The sequence below is a fragment of the Rattus norvegicus genome, chromosome 5, assembly GCF_036323735.1.
Source record: "Rattus norvegicus strain BN/NHsdMcwi chromosome 5, GRCr8, whole genome shotgun sequence".
NCBI classification, from domain to species: domain Eukaryota; kingdom Metazoa; phylum Chordata; class Mammalia; order Rodentia; family Muridae; genus Rattus; species Rattus norvegicus.
The window spans coordinates 123,192,399-123,212,151 of NC_086023.1; the positions used below are offsets into that span (position 1 = coordinate 123,192,399).

At 43.8% G+C, this 19,753-nt stretch overlaps 1 protein-coding gene across 3 annotated transcripts in view; it reads right to left on the minus strand.

The window, feature by feature from the left end:
- The window catches only part of Slc35d1 (solute carrier family 35 member D1), a 52,612-nt gene extending 34,660 nt beyond the window's left edge, over positions 1 to 17,952 (minus strand). For 2 of the 3 annotated variants that reach the window (XR_005504392.1, XM_039109539.2), the window contains exons 1-8: positions 17,274 to 17,952; positions 16,675 to 16,708; positions 16,488 to 16,574; positions 15,758 to 15,825; positions 13,926 to 13,997; positions 13,095 to 13,163; positions 10,764 to 10,866; positions 7,795 to 7,887 (exon numbers count right to left, since the gene is read on the minus strand). Coding sequence is in view for 2 of the 3 variants with exons in the window: in XM_039109539.2 (XP_038965467.1) it covers positions 7,795 to 7,887; positions 10,764 to 10,866; positions 13,095 to 13,163; positions 13,926 to 13,997; positions 15,758 to 15,825; positions 16,488 to 16,574; positions 16,675 to 16,708; positions 17,274 to 17,476 (729 nt within the window). In the remaining variant the exon portion in view is untranslated. The remainder of the gene's footprint in view (positions 1 to 7,794; positions 7,888 to 10,763; positions 10,867 to 13,094; positions 13,164 to 13,925; positions 13,998 to 15,757; positions 15,826 to 16,487; positions 16,575 to 16,674; positions 16,709 to 17,273) is intronic. The other variant, NM_001106668.2, reaches the window with a different exon arrangement.
- Positions 17,953 to 19,753: the final 1,801 nt, after the last annotated feature.

Here is a 19,753-nt window from a genome sequence, read left to right on the forward strand (position 1 = left end):
GAGACAGAGAGAGAGAGAGAGGAAGGAGAGGACATGGTGGTGGGAAGAGAGCATGTTAGGGAGTGTTCATAGGAAGTAAGGAGGAGTAGGGGATAGAAGTGATCAACGTGCATTGTATACATTTTGAAACTGTCATGGAATAAGTAAAATATATAAGTACACACTATATATTTAAGGAAGAAGAGCAAGAATGATATCATGCCTCTTCGAAAAGTACTGAGAAAAAAGCTTGAGTCCTTACCCAGAGACAAACTGCCAACTTGCCAAGACAGGAGGATAGCAGCAGTACAAATGATCTCCACAGTTCTCTCCCTGCCTGGAGAAAGTCAGGCCAAAGGCAGTGGGCCTGGGCTGCACACCATACTCTAACCATCGGACCCTCTCTCCCTCTGCACCCTGCTCCTACCTTAGTTTCACTACTTCCTCTCTCCCCTGAGGGCTCTAACCCTTCGTGTGGTAACAAATCACACCCCACCTTACCTACTGAGTCACTGCTCCTATTTTTAAAAGGAACAGCCTCAAAGAATATGTAAACTGAGAAAGACCCATCCGTGTGTAGGTGAAGAATTCCTGATCCAACACACTTGTTTTTACAAGGAGAACAACAACGAAGCCTAAAAATAAGAGATGTGTCTCTGTATATATGGAGGAAATACTACAGGATCTGATCCTGAAAAATAAAAAATAAAAAATCAGTAAGTCTTAACAGACTAAGTGAGGAGCCTAAAAGGTTTCAATCCTTAATCGTGAAAGTAATGCTTAGTAATTACTTAGACCTGGACAGCAACATTTCCCTGAACTGAGCCAGGCCACTCACTATGGTAATGGCCTAGTGAGGTCCACAGCAGGGGGCTGTCCTTGCCCAGGCACCAGAGAACTCCCAGCAGTGCTGCCAGGAGGCTGGGGCAGCCTCGCCTCCCTCAGGGCTCGCTCTGTGCCAGCACTCACTCCCTTTTGGAGGCGGCAGCTCAGAGCATGAATACATCTAACCCGACATTTTGGAAAGCCACGAGTTAATGCTGCCCATTCTGTTTTTACCTATGCTATTAAGATTTTTTCTTCTTATTAACAGGAAGACAATTTCTGTATACTGCACAAGCTTTTGGTGTTTTGAGACCGGGCATCACATAATACAGGTTAGTCTCAAATTCAAATGTAGCCAAGGAGGACCTTGAACTCCTTGTCTTCCTGCTTCCACAACGGGGGGCCTTGGTGGGTTCTTGTTGGTCGATTGGTTGGTTGGTTTTGAGATGGTCTCGCACTGCTATCCAGGCTGTCCTCAAAGTCAGGCCCATCTTCTTGCCTCAGCCTCACAAGTTCTGAGATTACAGATGCAAACCAAGCCCAGCTAGGTTTGAACTTTGTATTGATTCCTTCTGAGTTTCACATCATGCACTCCAATCCCACTCATCTTCCTCCCTCCCTTTCCACCCTCCCAGCATCCCTCCCAAAAGAAAACAAAAAAATTAAAAAGAAAACATCTTGCCATGGGAAGCTGTGATGTGTCATGGTGTGTAATGGTATGTCACGGTGTGACATATATATACACTTTTGCCCAAATAGCTTTACTTGCAAATGCTTATTGCAATGAGTCACTGGTCTGGTTCGAGGCCTCAGGCTTCTACTGCATCATCAATACTGGATCCTCACAGGAGTCCTCTCAGATCTCCTGCTGTTGCCCTGTGTCATGGAGACCCTGCAGCTTTGGATCTGCAGGACCAGCCTCTTCACAAGCTCCAGCAGTTCACAGATGGGTGGATGTTGGGGTGGGCCAGGTCAAAGCCCTGGATCTGTGCCTGGATGGTAGCTGAGTTGGTCAGCCTGCCTGCTCTCCCGAGCAGAAGCCACCACGGCCAGCTCTCCCATGATGCCCAGCTTTCCCAAGCGCTGCAGCCATGGAGGGGTGGTGCCAGCTCACCACACCCACAACAGCAGGGCCGCCTCTACTCTGCTCCTCAGGTGAGAGCTAGCTACAGTTTTTAATAACACTTAGTGCGAAAGTATATTGGTCCTCACCTCCCTTGTAATCATAAGATTTTGCAAATAAGAAAGGAGGAGAGAGGAAGGGAAAAAAGGAGGGACAGAACCACAAAAACCAGTCTGGTTTCTCAGACTGCTCTGGCCAGCACTTATACCATGCACTCCCTGGGACAAGTTTTCAGTCGGAGTCTGTGTTGTAATTTATACAGAACTTTGGGGTGTCTAAGCCTCTAATTCTTACTTAAAGTCTATACACACAGCATCACCCGCTGTGTCCTCTCCTGCCCCTCTGGGGAATTGACCTTTCAGAGCCCTCTTGCTAGATTTCTTATTAGTGAGTCCCTGCTTGATCTAATTTTGCTTCACTTTCATTCTGGGTCAAAAACTGTTAAGTTTAAATAATAATAATTTGGTTTATCCCACCTTCTCCAGTTATTTTTAAATTTAGAATCCAGCACAGAACATTTTACCTTTTTCTTACTGTTCAATTTATACAGTTTTTAAGTACTTTTGCATGGTTCCATAGCAGGAAAAAAAATATACTTACCCTGCTCCCATGGACATGCATAAAAACGTTTTAGATACTTTGTTGACGTCTATTTTTCCATAGTTTCTTTATTTAAATAGCCAAAGAAAATGTGAGCATCCCTGCACTACTTGTCTCTGGGGTCCAGTGCTGCAAGCAGTTGGACAGCCCTGACTATCAGACACTGGGCTAGAACAGAGCCTAGTGCCCAACCAGCTTGCCTTTGCTCCAGAAAGCAGCGTACCTAGTCAACATTTTACACACATGACTCATTTTACATGTGTTAAAGCAGAGAGAGAGCAAGGAGGGGACCAACCCAAAGTCAGGCAACGATCAGCAACGGGACCAGAGGCTACCAGTCTCACATTTCTCTGCGGGGCACCATTTATGTCAAATTCTTTATGGCTTCATCCTACCAGCAGAGGAAACTCCAGAGGCCTGTGTCTACACCTCAACCTAACTCAGACGGGAGCAGGAAGCAGGACAGCAGGGAGAATGAGAGCTCTGGTCTTAGAACAAAGACTGGATCCTCTTTGCTCCTAACTTCCTTGTTCATGGAAAGCAAAGCTTCCCTGGGTCTCTGACTTCTCAGCTGCCCATGTTCTAACCATGGATCTACTCCTGCAGCCATCCTGAGCTCATGGTAAGTTCTACCTAGAACACACCTTCAGGCTCCTCCCCCACCTTACTAAGGCTCCCTCTTCCATATCCTGGTTTTTACTAATTTAGACAGTGCTAAGCACTTTCTCCTCAAAGCTCAGAACCTGCTTTTGCTTCTGCCCAGGTTACTCTCCAGAGACACACATTGTTTCTCAGTGCATTCACTTCAGAGTCTGCTCAGATGAGCCTTATAAAGTCACTTTCCCCAGCCATATTTCTCCTCATTTCCTCTTTGATCGATCTCTCTTCACAGGTCTGACTACAGGTTCATGTACAGTCTGTCTCACCTACTGGAATCAATGCTCCACTTAAGCAGAATGAGCTTAAGAGAAGCACCCAGCACGGAAACACTTGATGAAAGTGTGCTGGCTGTGAACCAATAAGAACCAAGACGCAATGCTCACTCTGCTCCCACTCACTCGCTCACTCGCTCACCAACACTGATGCGTCTGACACCGTCCCCCAAAAAGGCGCTGTGTGGAGATCCCACACGAAGCAGATCTTACCACAGGTGCAGCAGACAGCCATGGGAGACACATGCAGGCAGGCATACAAGCCAGGGCTCTGCAGGCATCAGAAAGGTCCCATTCTAAGTACCACCACCATGCAACCTTGAGACTCCCCCTAAGTTCTAAAAAGAAGGGTACCTATCCTCCTCGAATATGTATCAAGGATCAAGGAAAATTATTTATGCTGAAGCATCTTGTAAGCTACAAGGCACCATATCCTACAAATAAAGTATGGCTTCCACACACAAGGTTCAAACAGTTTACTTGCAAACAGACCTAAAGTACCTCACACACAAAGTGTCTATCCTATAGAAAGTGGGCATACATATACAGATTTGTTCACAAACATATATAAAAAGCACGCCCATAAAAGACACAAACTGACAATAAGCCCAATTTACTAGACACCTAAAATCTGCCACAAACCCCAGACTTTATGGTGGACCCATTTTAACAAGGCTTGTGACAAATATGATTGATAACATGTCAATAAATGTGTTGTGGTATACTATGGGTCCTAAGGATACCTTAGGTCAGCTTGGCTCCACCACCAATCACTGTGCTAACACAAGCCTCCAAACAGATAAGCATTTCTTGTTGCATTTGGTGGATAAGAAAACCAAGAACCAGACAGATCTGGTTTTACACACCCACAATCCCGGCACTTAGGAGGTAGAGGCAAGACAACTGCTCTAAGTTCTAGGCCATCATGCCTATCTATCTAAGACGAGGAGGGGTGGTGACCGTTGACGGAAGTAGGCTAGGAACTAGCTTACCTAAATAGTAAACACTGCTGTGCAGCTCACACTAAGTCCTCCTAATCTGAACACACACGAGATGTTCTGACAGGCAAGCATTTTGGTGCTAGAGCCTACACTACCTAGATTCACACCAGACACCTTCCCTGTGTGGCAAATGTTAAGCTATATTCCTTATACATTTTAAAGAGAAGTTAACACAGAACCATTTTAATACAGGGAAGATACTCAGAAATAAAATGCAATGGTGACTTGTCTTATAAATACAAGATTCAAGATTTAAGAATGTAAAGTTAGGATCATACACTAAACTTCAATTTAATTCATACCACACACCATTGCTTGCATGATCTATGTTTTCAGTTCATTGATAGCTAAATATACATGGATGGCACAATCTATCCTTAACCCCAAATTCTATCTTAACAAAAAGATAGAACTGACCTACTTCCATCCCGAGATGCCCCCAGGCTCTTCTCCCTGAGAACCTACACCAGTGTGTAGTTCTCACATCAGTGGATGTGCTCACACAAAAGACTCCATGCTCTTCAACAGGGAGAATGGCATGGAGTTCTTCCTCTTTTGTCTTGTTGCCTGAGCCCAACACAGTGAGACACATAACACTTAACTATGTGACAGTGACTAGAGCAAGACTAGCTGGGAAGCAGAGTGTTACAGGAAACAACGTGGCCAGTGTCCATTTGTACTAATAAATGTTTCATAAGAGCTGCAACTAATAGTAAAACTGAACAAACACATCAATGCAGAACACAGGAGGGGTGAGACTACAAAACGGTGAGCTCAGTTTCCATACTCAACTGTATTATCCCAATTTAAAAATAGTCAAAATCAGTGTCCTAGAATATATGTTCTTGACCCATATCCAACAGTGTCATTAAAAAAGTAAAACAATAAAAGAATACAAATGTACTCTCCAGAAGTACAGAAGACAGAGGAGTAAGAAGAAGGCAAATCTAATCCCATTTTAGATGATAAAGGAACTTTTCATGCCATGAAGGTTTAGCCATATTGGAACATTCAAATTACATGTATACTACTACATGTATTTGTTTGGGTCTTTTTTCTCCTCTCCTTCCCTCCCCTCCTGTCCCTTCTCCTCCCACCCCTCTTTTCTTTTTCTTTTCTTCTCTCTTTCTCTTTCTCTTTCTCTCTTTCTTTCCTCCCCCCTGTTTCTCTCATTCTTTCTTTGAGTCAGGGTTTCTCTGTTTAGGCCTGGCTGTCCTGGAACTGGCACTATAGACCAGGCTGGCCTTGAACTCAGAGATTTGCCTGACTCTGACTTCTGTGTATTAGGATTAAACTACTACTGAACTTTGAAATATGTACAAGTTCTGCTATAAGGTCTATACAAACTGTCATCGTTTGGAGTGAAGACACACCTCCTTGGGCTAATAGTTCCAAGTAGCTACAAGATACTAGTCAACACCTGATGGACACTCCATCGCTGCTAAGTCCTCAGAGTGCATAGGCATGTTAACTCTTACAGCTGTCTCAAGTACATATCGGCCTTGAGATTTGGAGCCATCTGTTCTGTCCTGAGGGGCAGGTTTTCTTCTTTCACAACTTTGTTAACTCTCAAGAGTGAAGGCTGCTTCAGCCAGTCTGCTAGTAGGAAGCAGACCACTATAGACCATGGCTTTCGGAAGGAGTCTTATCTCCCAACAGTGTGACCTTAGGCAAGCTTTTAACTGTCTCTGAATCTCCTTCCGCATTGACAAAATAGTGATAGTTCAAGCTTCCTACAGCTTTTAAGAAAGCTGTATTATATTTTGTGTAAGTGAGTAGTACATAGTAAGGATTCAAGAAATGTTAGTTTCCCATCACACTTTCTTTAAAACCAGAGAACAGTCACTTAATACCGTTAGTCAAAGCAATAGCAGCTTCTACTTTGGGCCGTGTTTAGGCTTGCTGGTAGCCAGTTCCTTAGAACCTCTATTCATATTCAGAATGATCTGAAATAGCTCTTTGAAGAATGGTTTTGAAAAATAAAGCAAAACAAAAAGCTTCATAAGTTGCCAAACTCTGTCTCAGCTTCAAGAATTTATCAGTAGTCTAATTTCAAAACCTTCTGTTCAAGCGCCCATTGATTCACGGTCTGCTGCCCTAAGGAAGCATAATCAACATATTTACTCTGAAGCCTGGGTTCACGCAGCAGAATCTTGGGACATGTCATTGGCAAAATTTTGCATTTCCATTAAGTTTGTAAAATAAAATTGTACCAGTTTTTCTAAAACTGTGGGCTTACTCTTCAGAAAAATTCTCTGGACTAATTTTGCTATTCTGCTCTGTATTTGTTTAGTTAATTTTTTGCATAAAGCTGGTTAACTATTATGAGTTGCTACTCATCTGGTCCTAAGTGCCTCCTAAGGTGGGATTTAAGCAAGGATGGAGCTGTCAAAGAAACAGAACTCTGAAGTCTCAAGAGTTTTACTACTTCAGAATCTTCTATTTTTCAGGGATAGCTTGCTTCCATTCCCACTTTACAGATTAATAAAAATGTAAAAATTCTTCCTTCCGAGCCTTGGGGAATATCATGGAAGAGGGGTGGATAAAATCTAAGCACCAAAGGGTAAGGAGGAATACTGGGAAGCCATGTGATAATGAACACACATCAGGCAGGGTTACCTACACAAACATGTACAAAATCAGACCCTTCAACATTCTATCATGGATGAGAAAGGAGTCCGGCCTCTCCCTACAACCACAAGCAGCTAACAGCTACAGGAAGGGAGCCATTTCCGTTAGAAATGTAGTATAGGGTGATAACCCATGGCCCATTAAATAACCCATATCCCATACTCCTGCAAGTACACCTAACAGATCTCAATGGAACATGAACAGACACACACACAGACACACAGACACACAGACATACAGACACACAGAGAGAGAGACAGAGACAGAGACAGACACAGAGAGAGACAGGCAGACAGACAGACAGAGGCACAGAGACACAGACACAGACAGAGAGACAGACAAACACAGACAGAAAGACATGAAAGTAACAGGGGATTTTGTTGAAAGAAGTGGTTAGACAGGAGTGAAAGAGGGATTACAGAGGGTGAATATTGTCAAAACACATTATACACATACAAAAGAATCAATCAACAATATTTTAAGTGTAAACAATTCTTTCTCTGTACTGACACAGAGAGCTATTCTGAGCCATTTTAAAATGCTATGCCAAGAAGGCAAGCTAGCATGACATCAGCAGGCTAAAGATCGAAAAGTAAATTCTTAGTTTGTGGTCACTTAATAAGCATGCTTCTTTCTAACAACCCAAAAGTCTATCTTTTGATCATAAACAGTAAGTAAATAACCCGTAATTACAAAGGCCTACCTTTTGTGCATCTCCTGTGAAATACGCAATGGCCAGGGTGGGCAGAATCATGAACAGTGCATTGTAATAGAGCAGACCATATTTTCCCAGCTCCTAGGTAGTAAACAATTAAGTATTTCAGTTGGTTCTAGAAGATAGGTATATTTAAACATAAAGAGAGTACTATTCCAATTACATGTGCAGATAATGTTGGTGACTTTTAAAATTAAAAAGCGTTAATTCAAATAAATGCAGTTGAGTCTGAAATGCAGCCCCAGGTCTTTATGTCACAGAACGCAAGCCGACCGGCTCATGATTAGAAGCAGCCTTGAAGTTACAGCTCTGATTTCCTCAAACCATCTCAGTGTGGCCATACTGGCCCTAGGATAAACCAAATAAAAGGTAAGCTATAACTGTAAGCACCAATGGGAAAGCGCGCCTCTTTGTGCAGTACCAGGAAAAGACCAACAGTGAGACTACATGACCCTTGACAGCAGGTGTCCATGACTCAGAACGGAAACTGGGCTGGAGCAGAGGGATGCAGGACACACAGATACAGACACCATCCATGTAACTGACAAGTGACAAAGCCACAAATGTCCACACTCTTGGTCTCACTCTCCCCATTCTAATGACTTTCAGTGTCATTCTCTTTTATGATGCTGCAAGCTGTTCTAATAGCAGATCTCACTATACAGCACAGGCTGAGCTTGAACTCACAATCATCTCGGCTCAGCCTCTGAATGCTGGATTGATTACAGTGCTGCTACTGCATGCAGATTCACTTATTCACCCATTCATTTGTTCACTTATTTATCTTTAATCATTTATTTATTTACACAAACTCTCATATATCTCAGGCTGGTTTCAAACTCGCTATATAGCTAAAGATGAAGCTGAATTTCTGACCCCTTTGCCTACAAATCTAGAGTTCTGGGACGCATCTGGCTCATGTGGTACTAGGGACTGAACCTCGGGTTTCATGCATGTTAGGCATGCACTACATCGACTAAGCTCCATTGGGCACCATAGCACATGCCTTTAATTCCAGCACTCATGAGTTCAAGTTTAGATTGCTCTATACAGTCAGTTCCAGAGCATCCAGGGCTGCACAGTTGAAAGCATATCTCAAAATTAATTAATTTTAAAACCTATCTCAAAAGAAAAACTTATCTGTACCCCAAGCCCATGAATAAGCTTAGAATTTTAATACAAGTAAGCCATAAGCCATTTCCAAGTGTGGAAGTGAAGAGCTCTCTTCAAAGACTAAAATACTAGAAACCTTTATTTTCTTGTAGGTTTTGGGATATATTCTAAACAATGATGTCCAAAACAGTAGTCATTAGCCTAGCTGAATCAATTATAATTACACAGAACCACTAATGTAGTTCTGAGATGTAGCAATCACTTTTCCCGTTCCCAGCAGTCCTGTCTGTAATGAGAGCGGAAACAATGCCCAGCATCACAGAAGCCTCTGTTGGGTAGTCAAGCTCCAGAGACCTGAGGCTGCTGGTTCAGTATGGAGCAGGCCTTGGTATCCACTCTGTGAAACAGCAAATGAGCCGAAGGTAACATCAGTGTAAAGCCAAACTGCTATCTTTCCTCTTTTTGAAAAGCATAAGAAATTGTTTCTAGTAACTTCAGTTAAAATGACATTATCATGTAGACACCAACTGGGTAAGTGGAGGAGTCTAGCGGGCACTTTAAAGAAAGTGTTAGCTACATATTTGTAGTGTCTTTAATGGAGGAAAAACAAAAAGACAAAAACCCGCTAAGAATAAGGAAACCTGCCACACAGCCACACAGCCACACAGCCTGCAGTCTTCTTTTCTGGGGGAGAGGTGAAATCCTGGCCAACAGGAAACTACCTCAAAACCAGCCGAATCTACAAGGACGGCCACCACTCTGGAACAGAGTATTGGTTTTTACCTGTCATCTGAGCTCCAAAATATACCTGAAGTAATTTCAGGAATACTCTACACAAAATAGAGCAGACAAGGAACCGAATGGGTGAGGCCATCTTACTAAGATAAAAATGAGCAGGAACACGTGTTGGTCACAAGATTCAGTTACGAGATAAACACGTATCAGCTGTTCAGGACAAACGATGGTGACATCTGAGATGAATATCAATGTGAGTCCTCACAAGGCCCATTAGGAAATCAAGGACAACTCCTTCTCTAAGAGCTCTATGACAAAGAAAGCAGAAATCCAGAGAGCTGTTTTCTTTCGGTAACTTAACCATCAATGCAGCCAACAACGCAGGTCTCAAACACCTGGTTTCTAAGGGTCTGGACTGATGCAAGTCACAACTGAGTGTGTCTATGTGTAAAGTAGACTGTGAGCAAGCAAAGAGCATTGTGGAAAGCACTTGTGTACACACCGCCTATGGAAGGCAGTCTGGGCCCAGGAATGCCGTGCTCTCTGAGGGCAGGCCCAGCACGCCCTAGCACTCAAAGTCATCTTTGTTCCACAGACTTGGCCAGCACTCACTTGCCAACGGCCCACATTTCCCTGTACTTTCTTCTCATCCCAGACCCCTCCCCAAGTCTTCTAGAATATAACCGTAATCATGAAGACATTTTTCTCTGTGAATATTTCTTTCTTCTTCTACCTCATTCTAAGTCAACATTCACACACTTCCTTCTAGAAAAGCCAGCATTACAACCTTGTTTTGTTTTCTTGTTTCTTTGTTTGTTTGTTTGTCTGAGATAGTATTTTACTCTGTAGCCCAGGCTGGCCTCATTATGCAGCCTGGGCAGGTTTTGAACATGGTGATATCCTCCTGCCTCAATTACCTGAGTGCCGAGACTCCAGGCATTAGCCACAGTGCCTTACAATCATAAATGTATTGTATTAGTATGAACACATATACAGACCACCTTCAGAGAGCTCCTATGTTCTTTCAACTCCCCTAAGTATGTTTCTTTATTCCACATTTCCCCACCATCCGAGAGCATCCAATGACAAAGCTGTAGAGTGCTACTTACTTTCGAATCTAACTTCTGTTTCACATATGCACCATTTGCTGCTGTCAGGACATCATTGATCAAAATAAAAACATATCCTTCCAGATCAAAGGCCAAGTCAGAGCTGCCGAACATAAGCAACACTTTAAGATCACCTTAAAAAATATGCAGTTAATTTCAAACACAGGCCAAAGTACTTGCAAGAACATGTTCTCATCTAGGTCTCATCTAGGTAGACCTCATGCATGCATTTTAGCAGCTAGCAGCATTTCCTAAGACCTGGCCACATTTGTCAACTTTATGAGAAATATCCATGCTTGTATGTGTCACCACAAAGAGTCAATCATGCAGCCAGACATCATGGCAACATCTAAGGCAGAAGGATAGTGGGTTAAGGTCAATGGGGGCTATAGACAGAGATCCAGGACAACCTGGGCTACATAGCTGAGACCCTACCTCAAACAAACCTCACACACACAATATAATTATTGTTTCGGTTTGTTGTATACTGCTTTAAAGTCAAAATCAAATAATAAGCGACCAAATTTGCCACTACCATAGCAGAAGGCGTTGGTCTCCGACATAAGGAGGCCAAAGACAGAGCTGTGAACAAGTCATTGTTTTCAAAGATTCACATAAAATACTGGAGTAACTTGTCACTTGGTGGGATTTCCGAAGCATGGTGACAGTTCTGATATCAAGCCACAAGGGTGCATAGGCAAATACTAAGAAGTGGCTGAATGGCTGCTCAATGGGGTGACGAGGTGTAACTGGTGAGATCAAAACAACAAGGTCCCTACAGTTTACCAGCCTGACTATCACAAGAACTCAGTAACTAGAACCCAAATGAAAATCTAACAGAGCAGGCCTGCAGTGCACTCTCACACCCTCGCTCTCTCTGGCCCTGGAAAGACACTGCATATTCACGGATGGAGTAGTAAAGGAAGCCCTTTAGGCCACTGCAACTTCAGCCAAAGGCAGACGTGGGAGGCCCTGATATAGTACAATTTTTGTTCTCACTGGCATGGAGGAACTACTGTAAAATACACTGGGTTTAGTATGTCACCTCTAAGAAGAAAGGTAGGTGGCTAATAATGAATTCTTCTCAAAGGAACGGGGCAACCTGGAGGGAAAGGCAGTCAGCTACGCAGCTGACTTCCAGGAACCAATGTTGTTGCCGTCTTTTTTTTCCTAAGAATGAAATTTCAGTGTCAACAAGATGGCCCATCCTATACAGGCACTCGCCACTAAGCCTGATGATCTTCCTGTTCCCAGGACCCACACAGGGAAAGAGAACAGACTACCACTAGTTGTCCTCTGATCTCCATACACATGTGTTGTGGCACACATGCACACACACAAAATAACTAAATAGAAAAAAAAGTTTTTAAAAAGAGAATGGAATTTCACTTGGAGATTTAATGTAAAATAGAGTTTGAGTTCTATACCCCCATTACATACACTCATACCACAGGCAGATGACGAAAACTATAAATCATTAATGAGCCAAAGAAGTACAGTGGACTTCCAAAGGAAAATAAATGTGTAGCATTAGTAAATGTATCTGCACACCCAAGCTGGGTGCCATGTCTAGAAGACTTCTAGACATACCTTCAACTTTCATCCTTTAGGTATATATTTTCCCCATGCCTGTCTGCCTTTCCTTCTTCCTGTCTACAATTATATACAATATTCAGTAATCAAATTGGGGTAATTTGTATTGGGGTAATCTTAAAAGTGTATCATGGCTTTGTGTCTTCCTCCAAATGGGAAAAGCTTCAACAGTCTAATAGAGTAACCATGCCATGACGTTTGTGATGTGCCCTAAGAAAGGTCAAATGAAGCGATGCTTCTCCTCCTTTTTCCATAAAGGAGAAAGATTCATTGTTCTCGCTCATCTCACGAAAGGGCAGGTGTCACTGTCTGTAACGGTGACATACAAAGTGAAGGAATTCAGATGTTATAAAATCACAGACCTGGTTTCAGACAGACTCAACTTCTAGCCTTGCTGCTTACTAGTTGGAACCTTTAAGAGTTATAGAAGATTGAAGTTCTTTGATTATAAAACAGAAAAATTATAGCTCTCGGAACTGAAAAGAATACATAAATGTGTCATCGCTGAATATACTGTGAGGCATCTGGTATGTGGTCGGCAATCAGAAGACAATATCAGATCCTAAATTTTACACGTTGATTTTAGGAATCCCCTAATCTACATTTCACTAGCTTTGATCTAATACAGCCTAAAAGATTTAATGCTTGAATCTTTTGAGTAGTTTTCAAAGATGCTCCAGACGTATTATTAATAACTATTGATTATTAAAACACAAGCTCTAAATGGCCACGTCTTACCTGGCGGCTATGAAGGCCCCAATGATCATGGCGAATACAGTCATCTTAATACCCCAAGAGAAAGTCTTCCTACAAAACAATTGTAAACATACATACATGTGACTTTATCCATGGAGATTTATTTTACATCAGTGACAAAAAATGAGAAATGCTTTCTTTAAAAAAGATAAATACAATCACATTTCAAATATTTCCAAGGAGGATATTTAAAAGATGAAGTAAAAACTCCTTTTGTTATAGAATGAACTATATCCATTTCTCTCTTATTCTTACCATTTGTTTTTTGTCACTGAGTTGGGATTTCTATGTCAGCGTTAAGTATAAAAACGTCCCACATGTTTGCAGTAAAACCAGCCAAGACACAAACACTATTTAAAACTTGCACCTAGGATTCTGAGCTGGCTCTGCCCAATAGCAGCAATAGCTCTAGATAGCACATCCCATGTTCAGCAAATTTCCAACTACGGTCTGTAACCTTCCTACATTATTCTATCAGCAAGGCAATCAGCCTATTTACGCTTTCCAAAACTTAAAATACAAGCAAGGCAGATAATTTAATATCTCATATATGCTGGATATCTTTTCAAGGTGTTTAAAAATATATAAAGAATAAATTCATGGGGCTAGAGAGATGGCTCATGAGTGAGATTCCTAGCACCCATCTGACGCTTCTCACCACTGCCTAGAAAACTTCAGCTATGGGAAATTCAGCACCTTCTTCTGGCCTCAGACAACCATACATGGGGCATACGCCCACCCACATAAACACATGCGCATAACTAATGCTATCAATCTAACAAACAGGGGCCGTACATTACAAGTAGAACTCACTTAAGTAGAGCGCCTTCAGCAAACATTGTAAACAGAATGGAGAACCTTCTCAGGACTGTAAACATGGGCAGGCTGCAAAAGAGAAACAAGGAGGCAAACTGAAGCTTGAAAATGTGCAACTACAAATCAAGATTCTGCGGATTGGTAGTTTCCAAAGATGCTCATCTCTTTCTGACTGCGTGCAAGTTCTGTACTGATTAACCTTATTACCCTGGGGACAGTTTTTTTTTTTTAATTTAAAAGCCTTTAAAACATTAACTACAAAATGGTAAAACCATGCATCTATTATCACAGACTAATAGCATACGCTTTTAAGTTTCACTCTGATAATTATGCAAATACCATGACCACAGCCACATGATTCTCTAATATGGAAGGCTTCATTCCTCTTCACTGAAATGACTTTCCTTCTTAACCTCTACACCATTAAGAAAATGTCAATGGAAATCCTATCCATGAAACAGTTTTAAGGATGTTCCTCTAAATCTTAGAGCAGTCTGCTTGCACTAATCAAACATCCAGTCTCTTATAATTTAAGAATTTCTGAATATACTTCGCTCTAGAACGCTTTCAACTTGTCTGGCAATCAAAGACAGAGTGCGAATGCAAACATGGATGACAATGGATTTTTTAAAGTGAATTTTGTATAAGCAGCACTCTGCAGTAGGCCTGCATTTCCTTCCTAGTACACAATGAGATGGAAAAGGAGTCCCTCCCTATGATGAATCTGACTTCCTAGGAATTCCCCCCCACCCCCTGCAGATATTCTGATCATTCTATCGGTGTTCTTGGTTAAAAAAATTTTTAAAAAGGAGAAACAAAATTTTCTTTGCCTGTGGTCCTCATACATCTCCACTCTGGTTCTGTTTTTAAGATTTTATTTCTAATTTTACATACATCTGTGTGGGTATGTGCATGCCAGTGAAGGTGTCCGAAGAGGCCAGAAGAGAGTGTTGGGTCTCCAGTGATCTGCCTGGTTTGAATGTGGGGACTGAACCTGGGTCCTCTGGAAGGGCAGCCAGTGCTCTTCAGACGTCTCTTCACACCCCTCCTCGTCGCTTACAATTGTATAACATGTCAGCTATCTTCCCCTGTGATTTACCACACATACACTGGCACAAAGCCAGAAGCCAAGAACCAGGAGATGAGAGGATGTGCGGTATTGCCAGAGTAGAGCTACTACTTCTTTCTAAAGTGAACGGCCTTCCAGTTGATGATCAGTCATGTTCATGTCAAGATTCCATCTGACTTTAACCTCTCCATGTCCAAAGGGAACCTGAGGAAATTCTAATGTCCACTATCTGATTCGCTGTTTGGAGTACACTTAAAATATATAGTGTTTATGAATTATATTATAGAAGTAAAATCCCAAACCAGACACAAGGGCAGCATTCTGGAGACACAGGCAAGTGGAGTGAGTGCCACAAATTCAAGGCCAGTCTGGGTTGCATGGTGTGTCCCAGGTCATCCATGACTACAAAGTAAGATCCTATCTGAGGCAGGAAAAAATATCTTTCTCCATGGCAGGTCTGCAAAACTAATGAAAATCTACTGCACCACTGATAATATTTGATCGCTTCTAACATGAAGTGAGACAGGAAACAAAATTCCTTCCTTAACTTCAAATAGACAGCTTGTAACCAAAACTTTGGGTTCAATCTTCATTATTTGACAGCAGAAACTTCCTGGTGTTTTCGTGTCCTTCACCCCCCACACCCCCTCCCCCATACACCCCTGCCATACTCCATAGCAATGCATTAATATGACGGTCATTTGTACTTTACTCTAAAGCTACATTATTTTAACCCCGTTAGGAAAATAGTTATCCATACTTCAGTTTCTTTGTGCTGAACAGTCCCGTGATTTGGTTCCCGAAATAGAGCAGAGGTAGTGGAAACGTCTGGAAAAGTGAAAAGGGTAACGATCTCAATAATAAAGACATTGACAGCAAAGTCCTTCCAAACAGCAACAGCCCTGTTTATACAGTCAAATTCTTTCCACTTGAAACATAAGAGTAGTTCCCATAAACAGTACTGACCCCCATGAAACACCCAAACAACATCAACTATCCTTGGAAGAAAAGGGGACGGCAGGAAGAAAGGAGACAGAAATATGAACATGATCAACCATGTGAGGCTGAAACATCACTTGCCTGGAAATATGGTACTATCTAAGTCTGAGACTCTGATGTCCACAGAACAAGAGAAAGCATTCCTGCCTCACGTGGAGTTTCACGGAAGCATAGAGAAGAATATGAAAACACCCCATCACCCCCACACACACCTCCAAAAAAATAAAAAGGGAATAATGAAACCAGAAGGTCATGGCTAAAGTGGATAGATCTGTTCCCAGAAACTCCTTAATCAAAACAGAAGGATTTTGTATCCTCACTTTCAAGACCTGTGGCCTGTGTTCTCTAGCTCTGCTATAGATACTTATAGACTAGGGTTGGAGCTAGACTTCATTTTTAAATATTCAAGACGCTGATTTTTTTCCCCCACCCTTAAGCCACAGAATGACTCCTTTTTATAAAATAAAGTGTCCCTTCTTTCTCACTTTTACCTTTCGAGGTACATTTCTGTCAAAGTCAGGAAACTTGACTACTCTGAGTGCCTTTCCCACCCAGAGAACTGCTACCGTGGCCACCATCTGCAAACAGAGAACACACACTGATGCACTGTTCTGCATAGAAAGACACACACAGAACTTCTGACACACAGACCACGGGATACCCAAGATTCCAACTAACCTGGCCAAGTCCAACACATAGCGAGGATGGAAATCTACAAAAAGGGGTAAAGAAAGGGGGTTAAAAACGGCCAGAAAGTCTTCAGAGCACAGTGAATACAACTTCCACACTGTCAGCCTTAAAATGCATTCTGATTCAATCCATACCAATGCCTGCCCCTCCAATTAAAATTTTTTTTAAAAATTAAAAAAAAAAAAAGATTTCTGTAGCCTAGGGCGACCACTTGTCTGGTCTTGTTCTGTTTTTACAATTCCCCTCCGCTTCCTGCAACGGATTTTTTCCAGAAAGTTAAGCCGCGGTGATCTCGTCCACGGTTTTAAATCTTTTAAATGAATCTTGGGGACACACACACAAACACACACAAACTTCTGCCCCGGAGTCCCAGTGACAGCGGCGACGGCGCGTGGGCGTGCAGCCGCACCGGTCCCGGGGCTGTCAGCCGCCGGGTCACTAGTCCCTGGGCACCGGCCTCGTTGTGTCCCCCCTGACCCCCAGTCCTAGCCGGCGCGGCGGAGAGCGTGGCCGAAGGCATCCCTTGGTGGGCTCGAACCCCCGTCCCCGCCCGCCGCGTCTCAGCAGTCACCCGCCAGCCGGACCACCTGTAGTTGGTGAGCACGCTCTTGTTGACCACCACGATGAGAAAGGAGCTCACGCCGTAGAAACCGGCAGCCAGTAGCTTCAGGAACACCGTTAGCGTTTCGGCCGGCGCCATCCCCAGCTCCTCCTCATCTCTGTGTGTGGAGGATTTCGCGGGGGCTTCTCCTTTAACCGGAGCATGCTGACGTCTGTGGACTTCCGCCATGGCGGCGGCGGCGGCGGCGGTGGCTGCGGCGCGGGCCTGCGAGCGAGCGGGGAGCCGGGGGTCTGGGCCTGGCGGTGCGGAGTGCGGTGGAACGCGGGCCCGGCGGTGCGGGGCGCGGAGAAGCGCGGGCCTGGCGATGCGGGACGCGGGCGTGGCGGTGCCCGGGCCCCGGGAGTGAGCCTGGCGGTGCGGGATGCCGGCCCTGAGGGCCGGGGCTCCGCGGTGCGGCCTAGCGTAGCGGCGGAGGCTCGGAAGGGACCCGGCGGCTTGCGGCAGGGCTTCGCGGGTTGTGCTGGCCACAGCTCCCCGCACTGCCGCCGCCCGTCCCCGCCCAGGGGTTGGGACACTGGGGTTCACACCCTCGGGGACTTTGCCCTAGCATAGTTCCTCGCGGGGTCAGCGAAGAGCCAGGGCTGGTTCGGCGGGACTGGGACTGGAGAGGAGTTGGGGACCCGGCATGGGCTTCGGGAGTAGCCGGGGGGGGGGGGGGGGGGGGGGAACCACTGAACCGGCCTGGCACGCACAGTGTTGCGCCTGCGCACGAATGCGCCCTGGGTCCCCCTGCGGGGAGCATGGGGGTTATGCAGGAGCCCTGCTGCAGGCCTAGTGGTCCCTCCCTACTCTAACGTGTGGCTGGCAGAGAATTGATGCCCTGTTGCATCCTCAGTTATTCTGAATGCTCTTTTTTGACCTCCCTTGCAAGGGGGGTCAAAATTCACACCAACTATCAAATGTGATTCAACGGTAAACAAAGATTTCATTCATTCGGCAAAGTGAGACTTCTCAGACCTCTGAAATTCTTTTTGTTGTTATTTGCCTGTTTGTTTTAGCTGATACATCCCCGAAAAGGCAAGAGTGGGTGGGTGGAAAGTGAAGCGTTGCAATAAACCATGGACTAGTAAAAAGTTCAAGGTGTTCGGAGCCTAGATGATTTGTTCCAGTTCTAGGACTCCAAAAGATTCCCTGTGCTCTTAGGCAGATTCTATGGTCTCTGCACCTTCATCTCACCACCTCTGTTGTGTAAAACCAGTTCTGTTTTCTTCATACAGTGCTGTCACACAAGCAAAGAATACCCGTCTAAGCACGGACGTTACATTCCTACTTTTCGAAAGAAAGTTTTGAATTATTTCCCCTAATTTACCATCTTCTTAAGTTTCTTTTTTATTATTACTTTTTAAACTGTGGTAAAAAAATAATAATTTATTGTTTTAATCCTTGGATGTGCAACTACTGTCAGGCACCTTCCCCCAGAACCATGTCAGATGGACACTCTTCTGGGAACTAAGCAATCATTTCCTATTCTCTACTCTCCTCAAAACCAAGTAACCTGCGTTCTGCTCTCAATCTCTGTGAACTTGACTGTTCTACGTATCATATAGTTGAGCAGTCACCCATTCGTGACCGGCTTATGCCAGTTACGTAATGTGTTCAAGGTGCATTCACACCGTATCAGAACTGGAATGTCTGGCAGCCAGCACGGTGTTCTTAACTGTTGGCAACCTCTTCTCCCCGCACCTCCAGATGCCCCGCCTCTCCCCTTTCCTGGGTTGTAGCTAAATCAACAACAAGGTTCACGGCTCTCTTTCTTCGCTTCCACTTTTTAATGCCCTTCCCTTGTCTCTTGAAGTATTTTCTTTTCTGTCTATATTGGGCAAAACGTTGCCTGTTTTCTGGTTAGCCTGTCTCCAAAGGTCCCCTTCATCATGCCTTACAAAAAGTGACACCTCTCCCTCTTCCTCTCCCCCTCCCCCTCTCTCCCCCTCCCTCTCTCCATCTCTCCCTCTCTCCCTCTCTGTGCCCTAGCCATCCCATACACTGCTTTTAGAGAATGTCTTACTCTGTCTATGCTACCATAACGTATTGCCCGTGACTGGGCCATTTGTAGAAGACAAACATTGTGGACGGTTTTGGAGAATAAGAAGTGCAATATCAAAAAACATTGCCACATGGGGTGTATCTGTTAAGGGCTAAGCTCTTGGATTCTAAGATGGCGCCTTGATCACTGGTCATGGGAGGTGAAAACCACAGTCCAGTGACAACAGAAGACAGAATGACAAAGCTGAGCAAGTGCTGACTGAAGGCTGTTGTCCCCAGCATGATCTCCGTGCTAAAGGCCTAACTTCCTGATTCAGTCAGGTTTGCCCCCAAATGGAAATAATTGTAAAATTATGGAGCTAGGAAACTTTTTCTCTGCCTAATCATATTTACAAAAATTAACATATTTCATAAGGCCCATCACAGACCAAGGTCTAACGTAGGTTCTCTCACTCCTGATAA